Raw genomic sequence first — 18840 nt, 5'->3', positions numbered from 1 at the left:
TGTCAAGAATTTAGGATGACCATTTTCTGATGTGACTGCTGCAATGACCTATAGACTAATAGGAATCCAGGGAGAAACTGGGTAATGATAAACATGACACTGGCACTGACAGAGTTACCAATAGAATGGAAACAATGCCAAATGCAGAGGATTGTTGGAATCAAACAAGGAGGAAAATCTTGATCCCAAATTATTTTCACTGCAATTGTTTTTTTTGCTCTGCTTCTTTATTTACCACAGCTGTTTTATATTGTGCATATCAGCAGATGTTGTAGACTGTGATTCAGAGCCTTTTAGTGGGAGTTGTCAGTCTATACACATCAAATTTAGTGTCGTATGAGATTCATGTCCCATGGTGTAGCATACCAGAAACTTATAAGAATGCTAAAAATGCACAGCCTGAAGGAGGCATTAGAGGGTGATTAACATGACTAGTTAATATTTTAAAATCTAATTTGGATAACCTCAGAGCAGACAAACTTGTGCCACCCCTGAGATCTTGGGGTGCCCCCCTAGGGTGTCCCAGACTCCAGGTTGGGAACCAAGGCAAGGAAATAATGAAGGAAATAATGATTTCTTTAAAGACACTATATCCAGAAATGCTTGTTTTCAGCAGGCTTTATGAAGCAGGACCAAAATCATTCAGATTTTTCTTTCCCTCATTATTATGCGTGCATTATTATGTCTGCCATTACAACAATCACCAATAACCCCAACATCCGATTCCTTGCCGTCATTCAGGAGCGAGCATGCAAGAGATCACAAAAAAAAAGAACATAATTCTTCTATGACAATTTGTAGCCTCAGATAATTGCACGAAATGTCACATAATTGTAGAAAAAGTCAAAACAACACTCAGCCCACACAGCATTATGTGCACCAGCTCTGACATCAAGTGTAATTTTTTGCTAAGTTCTGAGTCATTTCCTTCAATGCCAAACGGTAAACAGTGCAATTTCCAGCCGTCCTGCTGAGAGCTGTCACTCTGCCTCAACTGTTGTTATATTAAAATGCTTCGTCAATTAGCGTTACCTGAGGCATAAACCATACAAGGAGAGACTGTGGGCTTCAGCGGCAGAAGACATTAATTAGAGCAAATGTGTGTCATACTGGACATATTATGTGTAATATATTTCTACAACTGCAGCCAAGTGTAACATTGACCTCTTGTTAGGTGCTTGGACACATTTCCACTCCCACACGGCATTAAATCCAACATTTTACAAGATCCCTGGAGTTCCAGCTCACTCAATAATATACTAAGTGGACAATGCTGTGAACCAGTGTCAGTTTTGAACCTTTATTAGTGTTACAACCACACAGAGGAACATTTACAATGCAATTTTTCCTACCTGAGTTTCTCATCTTTGAATCACATGGAAAGATTTGGCTTCTCTAACACACACGGTGAGATGAGCTCTTTCTACTCTGCAGCGATTGAAGAATAAAAAAAAAAAAAAAAGAACAAAAAGCAAATAAATCCCGTGAAATAACAAATTCACCAATCAACCTCTCAAGGTGCTCGGGACTTACTTATAACCTGAGTCAAAAGTGTCTTATGTCCATAGCAAAATAATTTGTAGTACCAAAAACACAAAGCATTGAAAAGCAACTGGCATTTGACAAAAAATCTCACATTTATTTTATTTGTTAAACAAGTGTTGAACTTTACATCAGTCTTAAGTGATGAGCCCCTTGGTAACATGTTTACATAGAAAACATGAGCTACAGTACAGCATGTATACCAGTGCTGGAAAATATTCACACATTTCCCATTCATTTTTTGGAAAGATTTTAATAAATAAAAATGTCCAAACTCAGGTGGAAGAACTACATTTATGATAGAAACTGTACGCTCCCCCATCGCTCTGCTATGACCGTCTATGCCATTCAGAATTACACATAAAAACTGTGCAATGCATAAATAATTTCAGCTGGGGGTTTTCATTCCCATTCTACTAAAGTAATGATACTTTGGCAAAATCAAATAGACATATTTTAATGGGCTGTATAATGGAACTCATTAAGCAAAAAAACACTGTTCACAAGTGGAAAAAGTGATAATGCATCTTTGTTATCGGCTGAATCCTCCTTTCTTTTTCGTAAGCTCAAACATACTACCATGATGAAGAGTTGGAACCATAAACACACTGTATAACATATGTGCAACTTCTACACAATAGTCTCTCAAACTTTAAACTTTCAATTAAAAGGTTTCTTCATATTTACGGTTTCCCATGATTTTTTTAATTTTACACTAGCAATACAACAAAATATATATTTGAGCCATTTTCCTTGACAACAGTTCAATGTACAGTTGAGAAAATATAAGGCCAGGGGCTTGATTGCTAGTGGTTATACAATCCAAACTTCATGGTGATGGAGGGCGACTCTGGACAAACAGGACCTCATATTCCTTCTCTAACAGTCTGATAAGGAACATTTTACAAACAAAGTCCACGTCCTGGCCCAGGAGGCGTTTGATTTGTTTACAATTAAAAAGAACAAATTAAAAAAAGAAAAAAAAAACAGGCTTCAACGAGGATGTTGGGGAGTGTATGTACAACCTTTTCACTGGGAAAATTGCTGATCTGATGTAGCCAGTAATATTTTTTTTAATCTTTTAAAAAATTTTGTACCTTAAATTTTTCTCAATAATTCAACAGCAGCAGCACATTTAATACATAGTTGGCTTGTCTCTTAAAATTCAACTCTGCATTTTATGTACAGTCTCATTGAATCTTTGCACTGCCATTGCTGTGCACCAAGTCTGGAGGGAAGGAAAAAGAGTGGCTTGTTTGGGGAAAAGGAGATGGCGATGCAGCTGGAGGAGGGTTTGTAGATGACGAGTGTGTAAGATGAGGCTCTAGGATCTCTTCAAAAATAAAACAAAACACTTTACCTCCCTGCACTCGTGTGTCCTCAAAGAGGTCAGGGCTGCAAAAAGGGCAGGAAGATGTTTGGGGATTGTTTAAATACATTTAAAGGCTTGTCACTAGCTGCATCTGTCCTTCCCGTACATCACCCTCAGGGACACAGCCCTCTGTGGTGATAGGAATAATGTAACCATCACTGCTCCCTCTGCCTATCTGGTAATAGGCCTGCAGTTGATGGCCTGATCCTAAATTAGGCATGCTTTTGTAGTAAACGTCCTCATTCTCGCTCCTCTTGGAGGGGGAAAGGTCCTCCACCACGTCAGGGCTGCTCTCGGGCAACGGAGAGTCCCTCAGATTAGGCATACTAGTGTACAAAGAGTCTCTGTTTGGGGACTGCAGACTGTCGTCGGGGTTGGTGGGTGTCAGCTGGCTGACAAAGGTTTCTACTCCCCCATCGGTCCTCACCTTCTTCTGGGGTGCATACAGAAGCGAGTGAGTCCGCTGGGGGATGAGCGGCGCCTCCAGCTCCTGCTGGTGGTGCAGCTCAAGGCCCACTGTGTCACCAACGTGCACCAAAGATGAAGCGTCTGTGACGATAGCATCGTCTTCGCTGCTGCTGCCTCCCACCACTGTCACCTTGGGCGGAGCCCGCTCCGCGTGGTGATGATGGTGGTACTGCGGGTGCTGCTGGTGGTGGGGTGGATGATGTAAACTGGGGTGCTGCTGCTGTTGCTGTTGGTGACTTTTGTTACAGGCACGCAGGTTGTTGTGTACTAACTCAGAGATGATCATTTTCTCAAAGGCAGCATCGTCCAGACTGAGGCCACAGTCTACGACCTGCACACTGTCGCCAAAGTCCCCGTTGCGAAGAGAGTAGCTATTGTTAAAGTTACCATTTAGCGGTAGTGTATCCATTGCACTTGTATCCCTCACCGCATTGTTCAGTGAGTGCCCTGCAAAGAGAGGAACACGTGAGGGGAGTTTACATTAGTCAAAACTGATGGCTATTTAATAAAGAAACAGAGCTTTAATGCTGTTCAGGATGCACTTTCACATAGAAGTCAGATTAGGCCATGCCGTCGGTCTGTTAGTTAGGCACAATCCTCAACATACATTTTTTCTGCATGCATCATTGCAATCAGAAATCATTTTACTTTCTCATGTATACATTTGGACTTTCCCTTTCTTATAAAGAAGCAAAGCATTGTGCTTTTTAGTATGCCACAAAAGTGACAAAGCAATGAAAAGAATCCCAAACAACATTAAAAATGCACTGAAACGGTAAACACCATCACAACACACCAGGCAAGAGTAGATGTTCACAGATATGAGGCCACAAACGGGCAAGCTACAACACTTACAGGTTTGTCTAGCAACTAATAGGGTTGTATGTGCCGAGGGAAAGAAAAAAGGACAGAGATGGTAAAAGATGACACGGACAGAAAGGGAAAGTAGTCATGTATCAACATGGGACAGCCATCTTTGTTCTCACTACAAGGGGAGCCCACAAGCAGCACTCCACCATCACCACACACAGCAGGTGAAAAGACTCACTTTAGACAACTCACATCATGTCTGTCTGCTCAGGCTATCTGGTCTAAGAGCAGCTGATGTACAAAAGAAAGTAAAATGATTTATTGTAACATGAAGAAAAATCACTCAAAAGAACAAAACACAAAGTAAAAGTCTGCAACTTAGCAAGAGCAAGGGTTCAGCAAATGAAACAAACAAGCATTAATAGCTTTTACTTTTACAAATAAATTCCAAAGGCTCCTTTTTTGTCAGTTTTTTGTTTGTTTTTGTTGGTACACTTTCTGTCCATTAGCGGGCAGCTTGTGTACCCAAAGCTGGCAAAGGTCAGAGCTAGCCTGCAGCCCAGGACTTGGCATCCGTCACAATGACAGTTCCCAGCGAGACCCCGATCGCTAGCAGTACAGCTGAAGAATAACACAGCCGCTGCACAGGTCAGACGCAGTCATGTTAGGAATTTCTCTAAGCATGGAGGTCATGGAAAACCAGCAGCAAACAGGGATAAATGTTAGTTATACAATGATTGAGAGAGCAGATAAAGGAAAAATGTGATCTGTTAAAGCTAACATGCCTCCTGGTAGAACAACAAAGGTAAAAAATGAGGATTAAGACTTATGGGAGATTCTACAGAAACGCTGTCTTTGTCAGACACAAAAGGGAGTCAATGTGATCTTTGCAGGCAGGTTATAAAGTCTATTTGTACAAGACTTTTGGGAATGGGGGGGAAATGACAAGAACTTTGACAAAAAATTAAATAGAGGTTATAGCTGCTGCCATGACATCCATGTGTTTACGCCTGCTTAGAGGCAAATTGTGTCCAGAGAGGTGTGAGGGGAATATTACTAGGAACTGAGTGTGCTGAAAGCCACAGCAGGACGACATTTTTAGGATAAAAAGAAAAGAAAAGAAAAGAAAAAAACTCTGATAAGTGTTCCTTTCTGCCAGAAAAGAAGCAACACATTTTGGGGGTCGTTTAAATCACAAATTAAGCCAAAGAGAGAGAAGCAGAGTTGTGTTAAAGCTGTCAAATCCTGAAGATTATTTTAAATGATTCAGGACGTCTCATTTCTCATCAGATATGAGGAGAATTTAGGCTGATAATTTTGTGAACCACTTGCTCACTGAGTGTGTGTTAATGGCCTAAAGTAAACCAGTGATTGTGCCGGAGGGGGTTTCGGTTGTTTTTTTTAATAAGCATGCTGAAAAAAATTTACATTTGATAGGCAAAGTTAAGTTTTACTCCCATACTTGTCTCTCTGTAGGTCACTAGAGGAAGCACAGGGGAAAAGCACAAATCATCACAAAGATGCCTTTTAGCTTCAGCCCACATAATATGCTTAAATGCCATGTGCAATCAAGACAGAAAAAATGTTTCTATGTATCTGATATTTATTAAAATAAAAATTATTGTTAAGGTTGCAAATGGCTGATCTGATTTAAGTAACATAGATTCTGTTTGTGGTTCAACAGAAAACACACAAAAAAGCTCATAAATTCAGATTCAGATCATAAATCTTAATAATCTTTCTGTTTATACTAAAGATTCAACTCTACACTGATGTTTACATTATCTCTAAGCAGGAGATGTAGTATCTCTTTCCCATCTTAATCATTATATCCTGTGCACAGTTTGGATAAGAGAAACATGAGAGCACTGTGGGTGGATCGAGACCAGCCACAAACATCTCAGTCCTACAAGAGAATGTCTGCATTTATCACACACATGCACAGTCTGTACTGTATCAAGCCTACAGGGCACAATGATTCAGAGGGAAAGGTGATACCGCAGAACATCTCGCTTTTATGGACCGTTTTAAGCTCAAGTAAAGACACAAAGAAAGAAAATAGGAAATTCAAGCGAAAGAATTAAGTAAGCACACCTGGCGAGTTAAACACTGGAGCCGTGGGGGTATTACATACGACTGTCTCAGCCAGTAAGGTGTTATAAGGGTTGTTAGTGCCTTGTGGTCGAAGAAGAGGATTTGTTAGCAGATAGTTCCCAGTCATTCCTGGAGTAGCAAGACAGAAAGAAGGAGATAAGTTTGTAAACAGTTGATGAAAGTTAGATGAAGAGAAGAAATGGACATTTTCAGCAAGTTTGGTTATTTTTGAGACATGTCATGACATTTAGGATGCCAGTCAAAATCTGAAACTTGGGTGTTTGTTTTCAGGGTTAAAAAAAAGAAGAACAAAGTCTGAGATGTAACCCAGAGTAAGGCAGAAAAAGCCACTGCTGATATGCCAAAAATGTTTTTTTTCTACCCAACTCCTGGCCTTCCTCTCATTAAAAGCTTAAGGTTACAGCTTTCCAGTCTTCAAATTCTTTTATTTTGGGGTATGCAGATTATTTAGAACCTGTTTATTTTTAAACATCTTTTTTAAGCATCTTAGCTCATAATGAAAACCTGTCACCAGTGAATGCATGACTCATTAGTCCCTTTCATTTTGGGCAACATTATTTGTCAATTATAGCATTCTGAGTATTTCTGAATGGGAAAGGGCTTGAGTTTTTGAAAAAGGTCCAAGTATAAAACCACCCCTAATACAGAGAGCTGAATCCCTCCAAGTCCTGCTATCAAAATCTTTATTTAGATTCAAATTTGTCTGTTTCTTTCCAGACCTCCTCCCCAGCTTGGGGTGTGTTTTAAGGATCTGAGGCATTTCCACTGCCATTTATCACCTGTGTTAAATGCCATCTGTCATGTTGGGAGGTCTCCAGGGATGTTTTTAATGACAGGGAAGTGCTTCCAGGAGATAGAGCCCTCCTTTAGTGCACTGACTCCACAGGGTAACTAGGCCGCTACACCCCGGAGTGATCAATATCTAACCTCTGCATTAACATCTTCAGGAAACAGTTTAAAAAAAAAGCAACTCATCTGTATTGTTACAAATGCTTCAGTGAGTCAAAATGTCCCTTAAAGCCTAAGGTGTGATGTTTAATTTTGTAGGTAGTGAAAGCAAAAAAATAAAAAATAAGAAAAGAGGAGGCATAGAGCGGTAAGGACAGGCATGAGTGAAGTTAAACTACCTCGCTGTAAACCCTCTTTTCCCTTGCATGCTTGGAGAGCCATTTCAGCTGCAGCAGAAAGCCTAACAACACACTAAGCACTCCGGGTCAGCTAGAGTTGAACATCATCTTCTCATCATCATATTTGTGCTCAAGCTAAATAATAAATGACAGCGTTTTTTTCTGCTCCCTCCCTCACAAATCCTGCTGTAAAGTAACAAAGGTCACCTTATATGCCAGGCAACAAATGGCCTCTCTGCGTGTTAAGATTTTCCAAAAATAAACTTTTTTCCCGTTTTTAGTTTTGTCTATGTTTCCCCTGAGCTTGGGTATGAACTTAGGACAGGCAGCACTTAAAGAAGGGAAAAAAAGAGAAACGTTCTTCTAGCCTTGCCCCAATTTGAGAGTGACGTTACCGACCAGGATGACAGCACACAGTATTTGAGGATGGATTTTTGTAATCCTCAACTGGCAGAATAGAGAAACCAGACTAAAGGCCTAAATCCCCCATCACTTTTCTTAGCTGTCCTACTATGTCTTTTAGAGCTGAAGGCATCTGTTCTGATCACCAGAGTGAGATCTTCTTTGGCCATGTGAGCTCATCAAAGGTATATTTTTAGCTGGATGATGAAATGTGTGCATAGGTGTGAGAGAAACGAGGTGTGAACTGACCTTGGTTAAGGGTAGAGGTGCTGTTGATGTCACCTGAGATAAAGGAGGACTCAGATTGCTTTCTTACGGTGTCATTCCACATTCTCCTGATACGACTCTGTCAGGTCAACAAGGGACAGTCATTAGGACTTTAAACAAGCCCGCTCACCTTTCACATCCACTCTCATTTATTTTCTGTGTGCTTACAGCTGAATTTATCACTCCTCACATTCCTACTAGAAAGCAGTGAGGCTGGAACAAAGCTAATGCTCCCTGTCTCTGTGTGAGGTAACTTTTGAATGACTTCATCTCACAAGTACCTCCGTAACATCTGAAGGTTAGCGTATGATAGGACTGTTTCTTTAAAATCACATCCAGAGGGGTTCTCTGGATTATTAGCCTTTAATTGCTAATGTGACTTTCTTTCAATTTTGGCTTTCTCCCATAGTAAAATGTGCTAGCAATGCTTTTTAAAAAGCAAAGGACTATTTCCCATGCACATGACGTTAGTGGGAAAAAGATAAAAGCAGTGCTAAAGGGGGCATAACAGCAGAGAGGTGCTCATGCAGTACAGAAGATGCTGCTTGTAAAATGTGGCAGAATGTTTGTGTCTCTTGAACTACCTGTAAAGCTAAAATGTTAATGTCTTTGAGCTTTTTTAGTATATCTAGGGTGAAAAACATTATGAATGAGCTGTAAAACGTAGCTGAGTGTACATGTTTTGACACTCCATGGGTCTGCTGGTCTACCTGTGTACCCGAAGAGTAGCGTGCGCTGGTGCGTGTGGTCGAAGTCTTTGCAGAGCCGTGTGAGCTCTCAGTTGGCAGCCCACCGCAGCAGTACGTGTGGCGGAAGCACTTGCTGTACTCTTTGCGGACCTGTAAAAGCAAACAGTCGAGTGTTTACATACATTGTTGACTTTACATATGAGTTAGAGAAAAAAACCTCGAAGCAAGCAGTGTTTGCTCTTTATATCAGGGTGTAGCACACTGTGAATTCCTCATGCCCATGCCAAGGTCTATTCACATTCAGGAGCATTTCACCTTGAAAGGGAAAAAAGTCACAAGAAACTAACTTTTTTCTGAAGAAGGCAGTGGAAGATGAAGATAAACATTCCTTGGAAGGTGTTGAATATAGTGAAGAGGTATGCCATGACAATCGAGGCTTCATTGATGAAGAAGAGACCGAAGGACCACGTTAGACCCAGCAAAAACAGTAAAGCAAAAGCGCCCATGACCCAGGACCTAAAGGACAGAGACAGACAAACATACAGAACAGAACAAATTAGCATAGTTATCTAGGAGTATTAGGCCACATCATCACAATGGAAAAAACTGCAGAAAAATAAAAAACAACTATGCTTTCCTTATGACCCCTTTCCCCACTATCCCTTGTCTACAACCCAAACAGAGTCCCATGGGGCTTTTCCATTACATTGAGCCGCTTGGCTCCACTTGGCTTGACTCGGCATGGCAGCTAGCACGGTAGGGGATTTGCTTTTCAAGCACAACCAAGCTACCCATTTGAGGACGCATCTAGAGCTGATGATGCAGCGTTTTGTGTCAATAACGTTAAAAAGTTGCTCTTCAGCAAACATTGCTTTGTTAAAGAGCTGGCCATTGTTTCTACTTCCAACTTTTTCTTTTATAGGTAATACGGCAGGTGTTTCAAAGTTTTTTGTGCAGCAGTTGCTTCTTTGAGTCCTTTAAGTAGGACTCACTTCTTTAAGTGAGTCCAACTTAAAGGAGCAATGTTCACTGAAATCCCTCGAGACTAATGCATTACAACTGCTAGGTACCTCAAAAGACTCAACTTCCAAAATACTGAAATGTCCTTTTAAACACGTCTGTGTGGCCTCCCTGAATGTGACGGTGTGCTTGGAGGCAGGGTGGGCATGCTTGGTCCCTGCTTCAGAGAAGGACCATTCTGGGCATGGCTTGGTGTAGCCCAGTGAGGCCAAACCAGTGATGGAAAAGTAAATCAGCATGGCTTGGTTTGAAGGCGAGGCCAAAAGTCATAGGGGTTAAAGCCCTACCATTTAAAACTTGAGCATAGCCCCTGCCATAAAATGGGAAAAATTAAGTCTTTACAAACATGAATAATCAGAAAGAACAGCATGTTAAACAAGCTTAAAAGCTCAATCGTATTCTAAATATTTATCTTGCCAGTGTATTATCAGAACTAGATATTTTAGTCAAATGTGGAAAGACTTCAAGGAAACAAAACAAGGTTTGCCACCTTATGTGTGAAGGTCCTGTGGAGCCTTCAGACACCAGCAGCTGTCACAGTTCAATGCTCAAACACACCACAACAACAATGGCAATGGCAACAACACCAACACTGGATGATCAGATGACGTGGGGAAAGTGAACAAGCACAAAGATGATGGATTAGTAGCTCTGAATCTGTTGTTTTGTGGGAAATGATGAAACCAGAAAAAGACAGAAAAAGAAAGAAAGAATAAAAGTGGAGAGAAGAATAAACTAGGAGCTCAAGAGGAGGCTTCTGGGGGGCAACATGTCCTTACTTGATAAACCGTTTATTATCTTCATAGCTAGAGAGCATGATAAGCAGGAAAAGAGAGACACAATTAGATCAGAGCGCATCACAGCGTGGGTTAGTCTGCATTTGAGAGAGATATCTTCAACTTTGATCCAACGGAAAATAATAAGAGGCAATAAAATTAAGGCTCCAACAAGAAGTGAGAATTGAGTGTGTTTTGTGCTGTTGATGATCCAATCACAAAATCCTGTGAAAAGCATTTGGTGCAAGCACATTGGCTGTTGTTGAATTAGCATTTATGCTACTGTATGCGTGGGTGGTGGTGTTGTGTGGGAAAAACTGTATGAGTTGTGCGGTAAAAAAGCTTACCCCGGCAAATCTGTATTATAGTAGCCATCACACACGCGATAATTACTGGTGCGGATCGCAAAAAAAGAGAGAGGAGAACAGGGACAGCAGAGGACAGAGGAAAGGAGAGGCTGTGCGTTAACTTTGGTTTCACATGCAACATGCAGTGACACTGAAATTCAGACCAGACTTGGGCACCACAAGAAAACAGCTTTTAATACACAATGTATTTCTGCAGAAAAATACACACTGATCAAAGTGTCACCATGGTGGGTCTCTGTGTTGTGTTGTGGTTTCCTTGATAAGGGAGTAGTCTATCTCAAATAAACCAAGGAGTCTAAAAATACTTTTTCTGGCTGTTCTTCCTGATTGCAGTTTCACCACACTGCCCTAATGTTGCACACAATCATTAAGGAAAAATGAAAAATAAACACCAGATGAAAATAGCAACACCACTGCTCTGACACAGAGTGGTGGAAGATGACAATGTGTCACATGTTGGTGCAAACACACAGGGCTGTAAGCAACAAAACCAAATAATCTTAAATGAGAGAGGGCCTTGAAATACAGTCAGCAGTGAACGACAATAAATATTACTTTACAGTAGTGCAAAAAAGAAAAGTGTCAGTGTTTCAGCAAACATTGCTTTCCTTCACAGCAAAACATGTTATAAATGTTGAGGCAACACAGAAAGCCTTAATCAGGAGGGTTGGTGGTGAGGGTGGTGGTCAGAAAAGGAATTTTCTTTCCTTTTCTGGGATTTGACACTGGGATCTTTAAAAAGAGGTTTGACATGTTCCAGCAGCAAACACACATGGTAGCTGTTACTCTGTTACCCCACCCTTGCAGAGCAAACAGCGCATACGAGGTCCCTGCCTGAGAGTGATGTGTGTCATGCCAGAGCAATTCTGTGGCTGGTGGCGAAACAACAAAGGACGCACAAGACGACTCATGAAGTCTGCAAAGTCATCGTGACTGCAAAGTCATGCCAAAAGTTGTTGAAAAGCAAAGCCACATATGAAAACTCTGGTGTCAAAATCATAAAAAGAGTAATATGATCTGAATAATGTCATAGGCAAAGACAAAAACGGGAACATACTCTGATTTGTCCTATTATTTTGTCTCTTGTTAGTCCACCAATGAAATTTTGTTTGAAGGTAGAAGTGTGATGTTTTTTCCATGAAAAATGGTTAAGTATAAAAAAAGAGTCTTAGTTTTCCTACAGCCCCAGTGTTATCATACTGATTAGCAGGAGAATCTGGGGTTCAGCATACAACCCTGTACTTACTTTATATTCTCTAGGCGGCTGGAGTCTGGTTTCAGGGTGGTGGAGTGCTTCACCATTTTGTACATTGTGATGACCAGGAAGATGAGATTGAGCTGTCAAAACAGAATAATGGCTGTGTTAATACATGAAGATGTACGACTCATGCTACAGCAGACATGGAGAGAGAGAAAAAAACTGTTAATTTGCCTGTAAGTATTAAAAGAGGAGAGCCTTCAAATCTCTGCATGTCCATAGACTAATCCAATAAACATCTATCACTCCAGCCCGACTCAGACGGTCCGACTGGCGCCAAATTTAGTGTCATTCTATATCAATAAGAGCATGGAAATGCATTAAAATCCATCAGAGAAAGAAAAAAAAAAGGAAAAGGGAAGAAACAGGCACACAGCGACAGTCTGAAGGAGAAATAGAGAGCGTCTTGTTGTGGGAAACAACTGCATATCATTTTATGCACATAGTGAAACATTATAAGGTAGAAGCAGCTACAAAAGACTGGAGGAAACATGGTATATTTTGTTCGATTTCTCTGTGTGGACAGATGAAAAGAGAAACAGGGAAGCAGAGAGGGCGAGGTTGTGTTTGGTTGCCTGTTTTAATGTATTAAATCTTGAGGGAGCCACCAACACATATCAGGTTGAGACAAGGATACTATGTGCTGTGTTTCTCAGCATGTGTATTCGGTACCTTGAAAATCAATAGCGTGATTTAGAGACACAAAGACTGGATGGGCAAGCAGGGAGCCCGCTTCAAATAATTTACTTCAAAAAAACATTTATTCTGGGGCAAACTAGTCCCTGACGCAGCATGTACATGCACTCACAGCAGAGGAAGCAGACTGTGAGCCAGGCATGTGTGAATGATGTCGAGGAGGCTCTAAGATATAAACATTTAAATGTGCACCACCAGTGGTGTGAGTCAAAGGATCACAGAGATAGAAATACAGCAGACCAATATATTTACAAAAAAACATAAAAATAAGCACTTTTGTAATAACAAAGGTTTTTCTTTTTCAGGTGAGTGTTTCAGTGAATTCTTAGTGTTATGCTGTCTTTAGAGCGACAAAATACCGTCAAGCAGAAAAAGGCGACACATAGCCAGCATGAGAGCATGAAATAAATGAATGACCTTTTAGAGCCGGACTCAGACCACAGACATTCACTCTTAAACAGAAATTCTCTGTGTTCTGGTGCATGCTACTATCAAAAGGCTGCCTGTGATCAATACATCACCCCTCCACATGCAATCAACTCGTGGAGCCGTGCACAATAACCCCGACAGTAAAAGAGAATGAAAAAAAAAAATCTTCTTTTATATCACAGACCGCACCAAAACTATGTTTTGTTTCGCCGTTATCAGCCATTATTTCTATCAGTCGCCTGCATGAGTCAGACAGTGGGGGAGGGGGAGGCGAGGACTTTTCAAAACGCCTTTCACACAGCCTGGAGTGGTGACATGGATCCAATGAGACAGAGGAGAGGGACTCAGTACTTTAAAGCAACCTAGCAGCACGGCACATGTTCCCACCCCCACCTACATGCTTTCGCAGGCCTTCCTGGGGGGATCCCCCCTTTGCCAGAGCAGTGCTGTCTTGCCTTCTATCCTTCACTCTGTCTCTGAATCATCAGTGCAAGCCATGCAGAAGCACCTCGGCATGCTGGGACTGAGGAGAAAGCTTTTTCTGAAGTGGACTGTGTGTGTACACACTGAACTCCAAATGAACTGCGGGGGATAAAATATTAAAGGTGCAGATGGAGCTGTCCAGATGATAAGAACTGCTTGCGACGTGTCATGATCCAAGAGGCCTTGTGTTGAAGCTATCTCAAGCATACTAATGGCTTCCCCCCACCACTCATTACTTCCATGTCCCCCCTTTCATGGAGCTAATACCCCCTGTGCCCAGAGACAGGGCAACCTCAGCTCAAGAACATGGATCTAAATGTTTCCACCAGCTTTTTATTTTTCTCTTTGTTTAGAGCCTGAATCTGCCAGGAGAAGAAGAGAAAACAAGGAGAGCAAGAAAAGAAAAAGAAAAATACAAAATGATGGGAAGAAAGCATGACCACCCTTGGTTAAACCAATGTTAGCTGGCACAAACATAGTTTGGGTGGCGGGTGGGGATGCAGACATGAGCCAAGGCAGCTATGTTTTCTCTCCTTTTCTCTTGCACATGTGCCTTTTCTCCCTCTCTCTCCCTCATTGACAAGGACACAGCCAATTTGTAGAGAAACCAGGGTCACGGATGGTGTAGACAAACCTTGCTCCTGCATGCTCCCCTGAGATGCCCCTTTCCACAGTACTTTGTCTTTTTGAGTCAATTGTTGCACGGAATCAGAGGAGCTGTGTGCACTGCCTGAACCAGTGCTGCAGAACCTCATTCCTGTCACACATTAGCTCTGCTACAATACATTAGCTCCTCACAGGGTCATGATTCTATTTCTGCGGTCATCACCGCCGGGATCCCGATCATCATTTCCACTGTAGACACATTTTTCATGTAAATCATAACAGAAGCAACGCTGTGATTGGAAAACAATGAGGGCCCAATTTAGGGAGAGGAAACATATTCCTGTGTGGCTGACAGAGCATTTGCTGAGACAGGGAGAAATGTGTGTTTGTTTTAATACAATGTTAGCTTTGTCCTCAATTATAAGCTCACACATCCAAGGCGAATGGTGAGCAAAAAAACAAACAAACAAAAGAGTGAAAACGAGAAAGAAACAAGCGATGCAACATTTACTCAAAGGTGTTTCAATCCTACACAGGTTTCTGTGTGCGCCTTCCTCCATTTTTTAAACGTGACATGGAGTGGCTATGTCTCTCTTTGTGATAACTGTGAAATGCAGCCCAGCGAGCGGATTCGTCTTTTATTTATTCTGTTACCACACAGACAAAGAGCTCAGCTATATCTTTACTTTGAAAGCTCCTGGTGCTCTGCAAATGGCTTGCTGGAATTTGACATGGGTGCCCCTTCTCTCTCCTGTATATTTTCAGTGTCACTTTGATGTTCAGCAGAGGTCACTGCATCTGTAGATACAGTACCAACCATTATGCCTGATAATGAACACAGGGCTGAACAAACACCACCCGTCCTCCTCCTGCACAGCAGCTAGACAAGTTTGCAGAGCTCCCTCATCTCTCGGTGTGCATGAGGGCAAAGCAATACCTGGTGTGCTAGGCTGAGAGGATATATCTGAGAAATACCACCTGCTATTTCTTTCTCTTTTTTTCTTCGTTTTTTTGCGCATGAGGGGCAAGACTCCCAAAGGTCTCATTCTTCTGAGCCTCTCTGATGGAGCGGGAGATAATAATGTCATGACCAGTAAATAATTGCATGCCTCAATGGGACATATGTCATTATGATATCCTATATGTCCTTCACCCTGACGGTCCTTGACCAAACAGAGAGGTGCCTTTGCTTTTCTTCTGCTCCCCACTGGTGTCATCTGCTGTTTAATAAAGGCAGACAAACACACAAGGAAGTAGATGCAGAGGTGGGAAAAGGGATATGTGAAATGTTACAGTGCTTTCTTACTGTGTTTCGTTAGCACACCTTAGAGCTTTTTAAGCTTTTGTCAGGTTCTTTATCATTAAAACTTGAAGGGCATTCAGTGATGTCCGCAAAGTGGCATTTTAAGGGAGTTGTGTGAACACGGGGTTAAGGTACACTATCACATCCTGATCCTTGTCAGCAGGTGAGAGGCAGAGAGAAGTGTTGAATTCTTCAAAATCTGTCTTTGGTGCAAAATTAACCTGTCATCACCGAGGTGCAAAAAAATCCTTCTGACTCTTCCTTCAGTTCAACCATCACGCTTCCTTTATCTCCCTCCTTCATCTCTTTCATCTCTGCCTCTCAGTCCCTGCCTCACTCCACTGCTCTCAGTATTCAAAGAAAAATAAAACGGCTTACCATGATGATAAAGGTGACAGGTCCTATAAAACTCCATATGAAGTGATTGTCCACACTGAGCCAGCACCTGTGACAAAAGACACACTTCAGCTTAGGGAGCAGCACTACTAATACTAAGAGGGAATAATCACACATCTGTCCATTTGTCAGTACAAATTCTTGTTAATATTTCACTCTAACAATCATTTCACAGGTTGAACATTAATTCAGCTCAACAACACAGTGAGAAGACCCCACGTAGCCCCTCTTGATGGCTTGCTCTTAGCTGAGATCTGGCCATTAATCTATGTAAAAGGCTTTTTCTGCACAGTGCTCTCCTCTTTAAGAGAGCATTTACAAACAAGAGGTCACAGGAGGGTCTTTAAGCAGAAAGGCATTAATGTAGCTGTGCCCCCTGAAACCACAGTGTTGAGTCTGACAGCCACTTTCAAATGACATAAAAAATTGAACAGCTGTCCAACTCAGGCAAAAGGAGCTCAAATGTTTTGGTGCTGGTCTCCGGAGAGACACAAAAGGCGCTGGCAGAAATGATAAGTAGATTTCTTTTCAAAAGCTGCCACATACAGACACAGCAGGTAAGCAAACACACTGTACAATCCAGTGTGTCCGTTCTGCATTTCCAAGGACTTGTTCAGAAAGCAGCACTCACGCTTTCTCCGTCCCGTAGCTGCTGTAGTCGATGGCTGCGGAGACGGCGACCACGATGGCAGGGAAGAGGTAACCAGACACGTAGTAGTACTTTTTCCTTGAGTATTCACTCTCAAAAACCTCTACAAGCATGAGGTACAGCTGGACGCCTTCGAGACACATCCAGGAGAAGGACGCCAGGAAGAAGAAGTGAAGGATCCCTGCGATGATGGCACACCCAATCTGAGAGAGAAAAAACACAAAAAACAACTACAGTATCTGCAAAAGGGATAGTTTCTTTCCTCTTTTTATTAACTTTGGGTCCAACATTGATTTCAACATGACAAGAGGCATCTCTCCAGCTCTTTCTAAATTGAAAATGACATATCACACATAATAATCTTTGATTAAAATGCAATGAAAAGACACATTTCACTGCTACTGCGTTAGTCATTCTGCTGATCACACATAGGTGGAAGTGCTGAAAAAATGGTAATGAATATTCATTCATCACACGGGTTCTGACTACGCAAGGTTTAAGTTTCCATCAGCACAGTAGAAATTTAAATGACATTCATATTGTAAGGTTAGAGCAGATTTAATCATACAGCTCAGCTTTGATTCCCAGCTGTATGCAGAAAATTGTTTTTGTGCTTCAGGAGATTGGAGGGAGAATGTAGGTGAAAAAATGGAAGAAAAAAAGGTACAGATGCTGACTTCACCATGGCAACAGTGGCTTTAAGTGAAAAAGGGGAAAAAGAGCTGTCAAGCGGAAGACACAGCCCCTTAGTAATCTATATTAATGGTGCTGTCCCACTCATGTCATGTCAGGGACAAGCAGAGAAGGTTAGAAACAAACAAAGCTTAAAGTCTCATCCATTTTACTCTGAAAGGGTCTTTTGTTTTGTTTTTGGGGGTTAGCGGAGATAAAGCGAGAGGGAATAAATCAAAACTGAATCAATAAAGTGAAATTGTTCAGACTTACCCAGGGTTTGGTCATATCGATACCAATTAGGAATATTAACTCTGCGATAAAGAGATTGATGCACAGGTTCTTGTGGATGGTGTTGCGATCGCTCTGCAGGCCTCGGAAGAAGCAGAAGGTGAAGATGCTGATGGTGAGGCAGACGAGGGACACGACAATCCCGACACGGGTGATGACAGTCAGAAGCAGAACGTGCACTCTGTCCTTTACCTGAACGACATGAAGTATAAATGCCAGTTTACAAAACAATATCTGAGAAAAGGAGCAAACATGCTTTTTATTTTTACTCTAATGAGCATCTTAAATATTTATGCCCTAACTTGTGTGAACTCTCTGATATCTCGTAACTCAGTTGTAGTTGCTTAAGCGATTACGCACAACAAGATGATCTATTTTTTTAGATTTGGGCTAATATTGGATTTTCCTCAACAGCACTAAAATGGTTTGCAAATTATTTAAGTGGTACAAGGCAATATGTTAAAGTTGAGGGTTTGTTATATAGTTTTTTAATGTTCAGAATGATGTCCCACAAGGGTCCATACTGGGTCCGATTTTATTAATTATCTATACAAAAAAGTGATGTATGAACTAAGGCTGTCAATATAGTAAAAATTTTTATTGCAATTAATCTTAGGATTTCTGTAGTTAATTGCATTTGAAAATTGTTTTGTTTCATTCTGGATTTTTCTGCTATCACAACCTTTCTTTTATAGATAGATTGAACATTATGACACAAACTTAACCACATAAGAAAGAACTTGTTATGGATAGAAAAGAAAATAAGCAGGCAGTAAAAAAGGTAGAAATTTGAAATCACAAGGTATCAATGACTTCTGACTTATCCACTGAGCTGCCTGTGAGTTTTTAAAGTGAAGTGACTTTAAGGAGCAGTGGTGGACTTATTTTACATCACATTGACTGTAGGGAGATGCTGCAGTGGCTCAAACAAAGTGTGCTAAAACGGACAATAAAACATGGGATTAATCACTTTAAAAATATTTAGTGCACTAACTGTGGATAGCAGCCATTAATGCAATTAATCTTGACAGTCCTAGTATGAACATTACTGACAAAAAGTTTCATTTTTATGCCGCTGATACAGTCATTTATACATTGTCG

General features: G+C 41.2%; 1 protein-coding gene across 10 annotated transcripts in view; it reads right to left on the bottom strand.

The window, feature by feature from the left end:
* Positions 1–1775: 1775 nt before the first annotated feature.
* Positions 1776–18840, bottom strand: part of adgrl2a (adhesion G protein-coupled receptor L2a) — a 113729-nt gene continuing 96664 nt past the window's right edge. For 2 of the 10 annotated variants that reach the window (XM_041791182.1, XM_041791184.1), the window contains 10 exons: positions 17722–17931; positions 16759–16979; positions 16110–16176; positions 12203–12294; positions 9140–9308; positions 8814–8942; positions 8086–8182; positions 6287–6415; positions 5655–5672; positions 1776–3829 (listed from right to left, as the gene is read on the bottom strand). In XM_041791182.1, coding sequence (XP_041647116.1) covers positions 2982–3829; positions 5655–5672; positions 6287–6415; positions 8086–8182; positions 8814–8942; positions 9140–9308; positions 12203–12294; positions 16110–16176; positions 16759–16979; positions 17722–17931 — 1980 coding nt within the window. In that variant the 3' untranslated portion in view covers positions 1776–2981. Of the gene's footprint in view, positions 3830–4430; positions 4484–5654; positions 5673–6286; positions 6416–8085; positions 8183–8813; positions 8943–9139; positions 9309–12202; positions 12295–16109; positions 16177–16758; positions 16980–17721; positions 17932–18840 lie in introns of all 10 variants that reach the window. The other 8 variants (XM_041791183.1, XM_041791185.1, XM_041791186.1 and 5 more) reach the window with 6 other exon arrangements.

This window comes from Cheilinus undulatus, linkage group 7, assembly GCF_018320785.1.
Source record: "Cheilinus undulatus linkage group 7, ASM1832078v1, whole genome shotgun sequence".
Classification (NCBI taxonomy): domain Eukaryota; kingdom Metazoa; phylum Chordata; class Actinopteri; order Labriformes; family Labridae; genus Cheilinus; species Cheilinus undulatus.
This window is presented reverse-complemented; position numbering and strand designations above follow the sequence as displayed.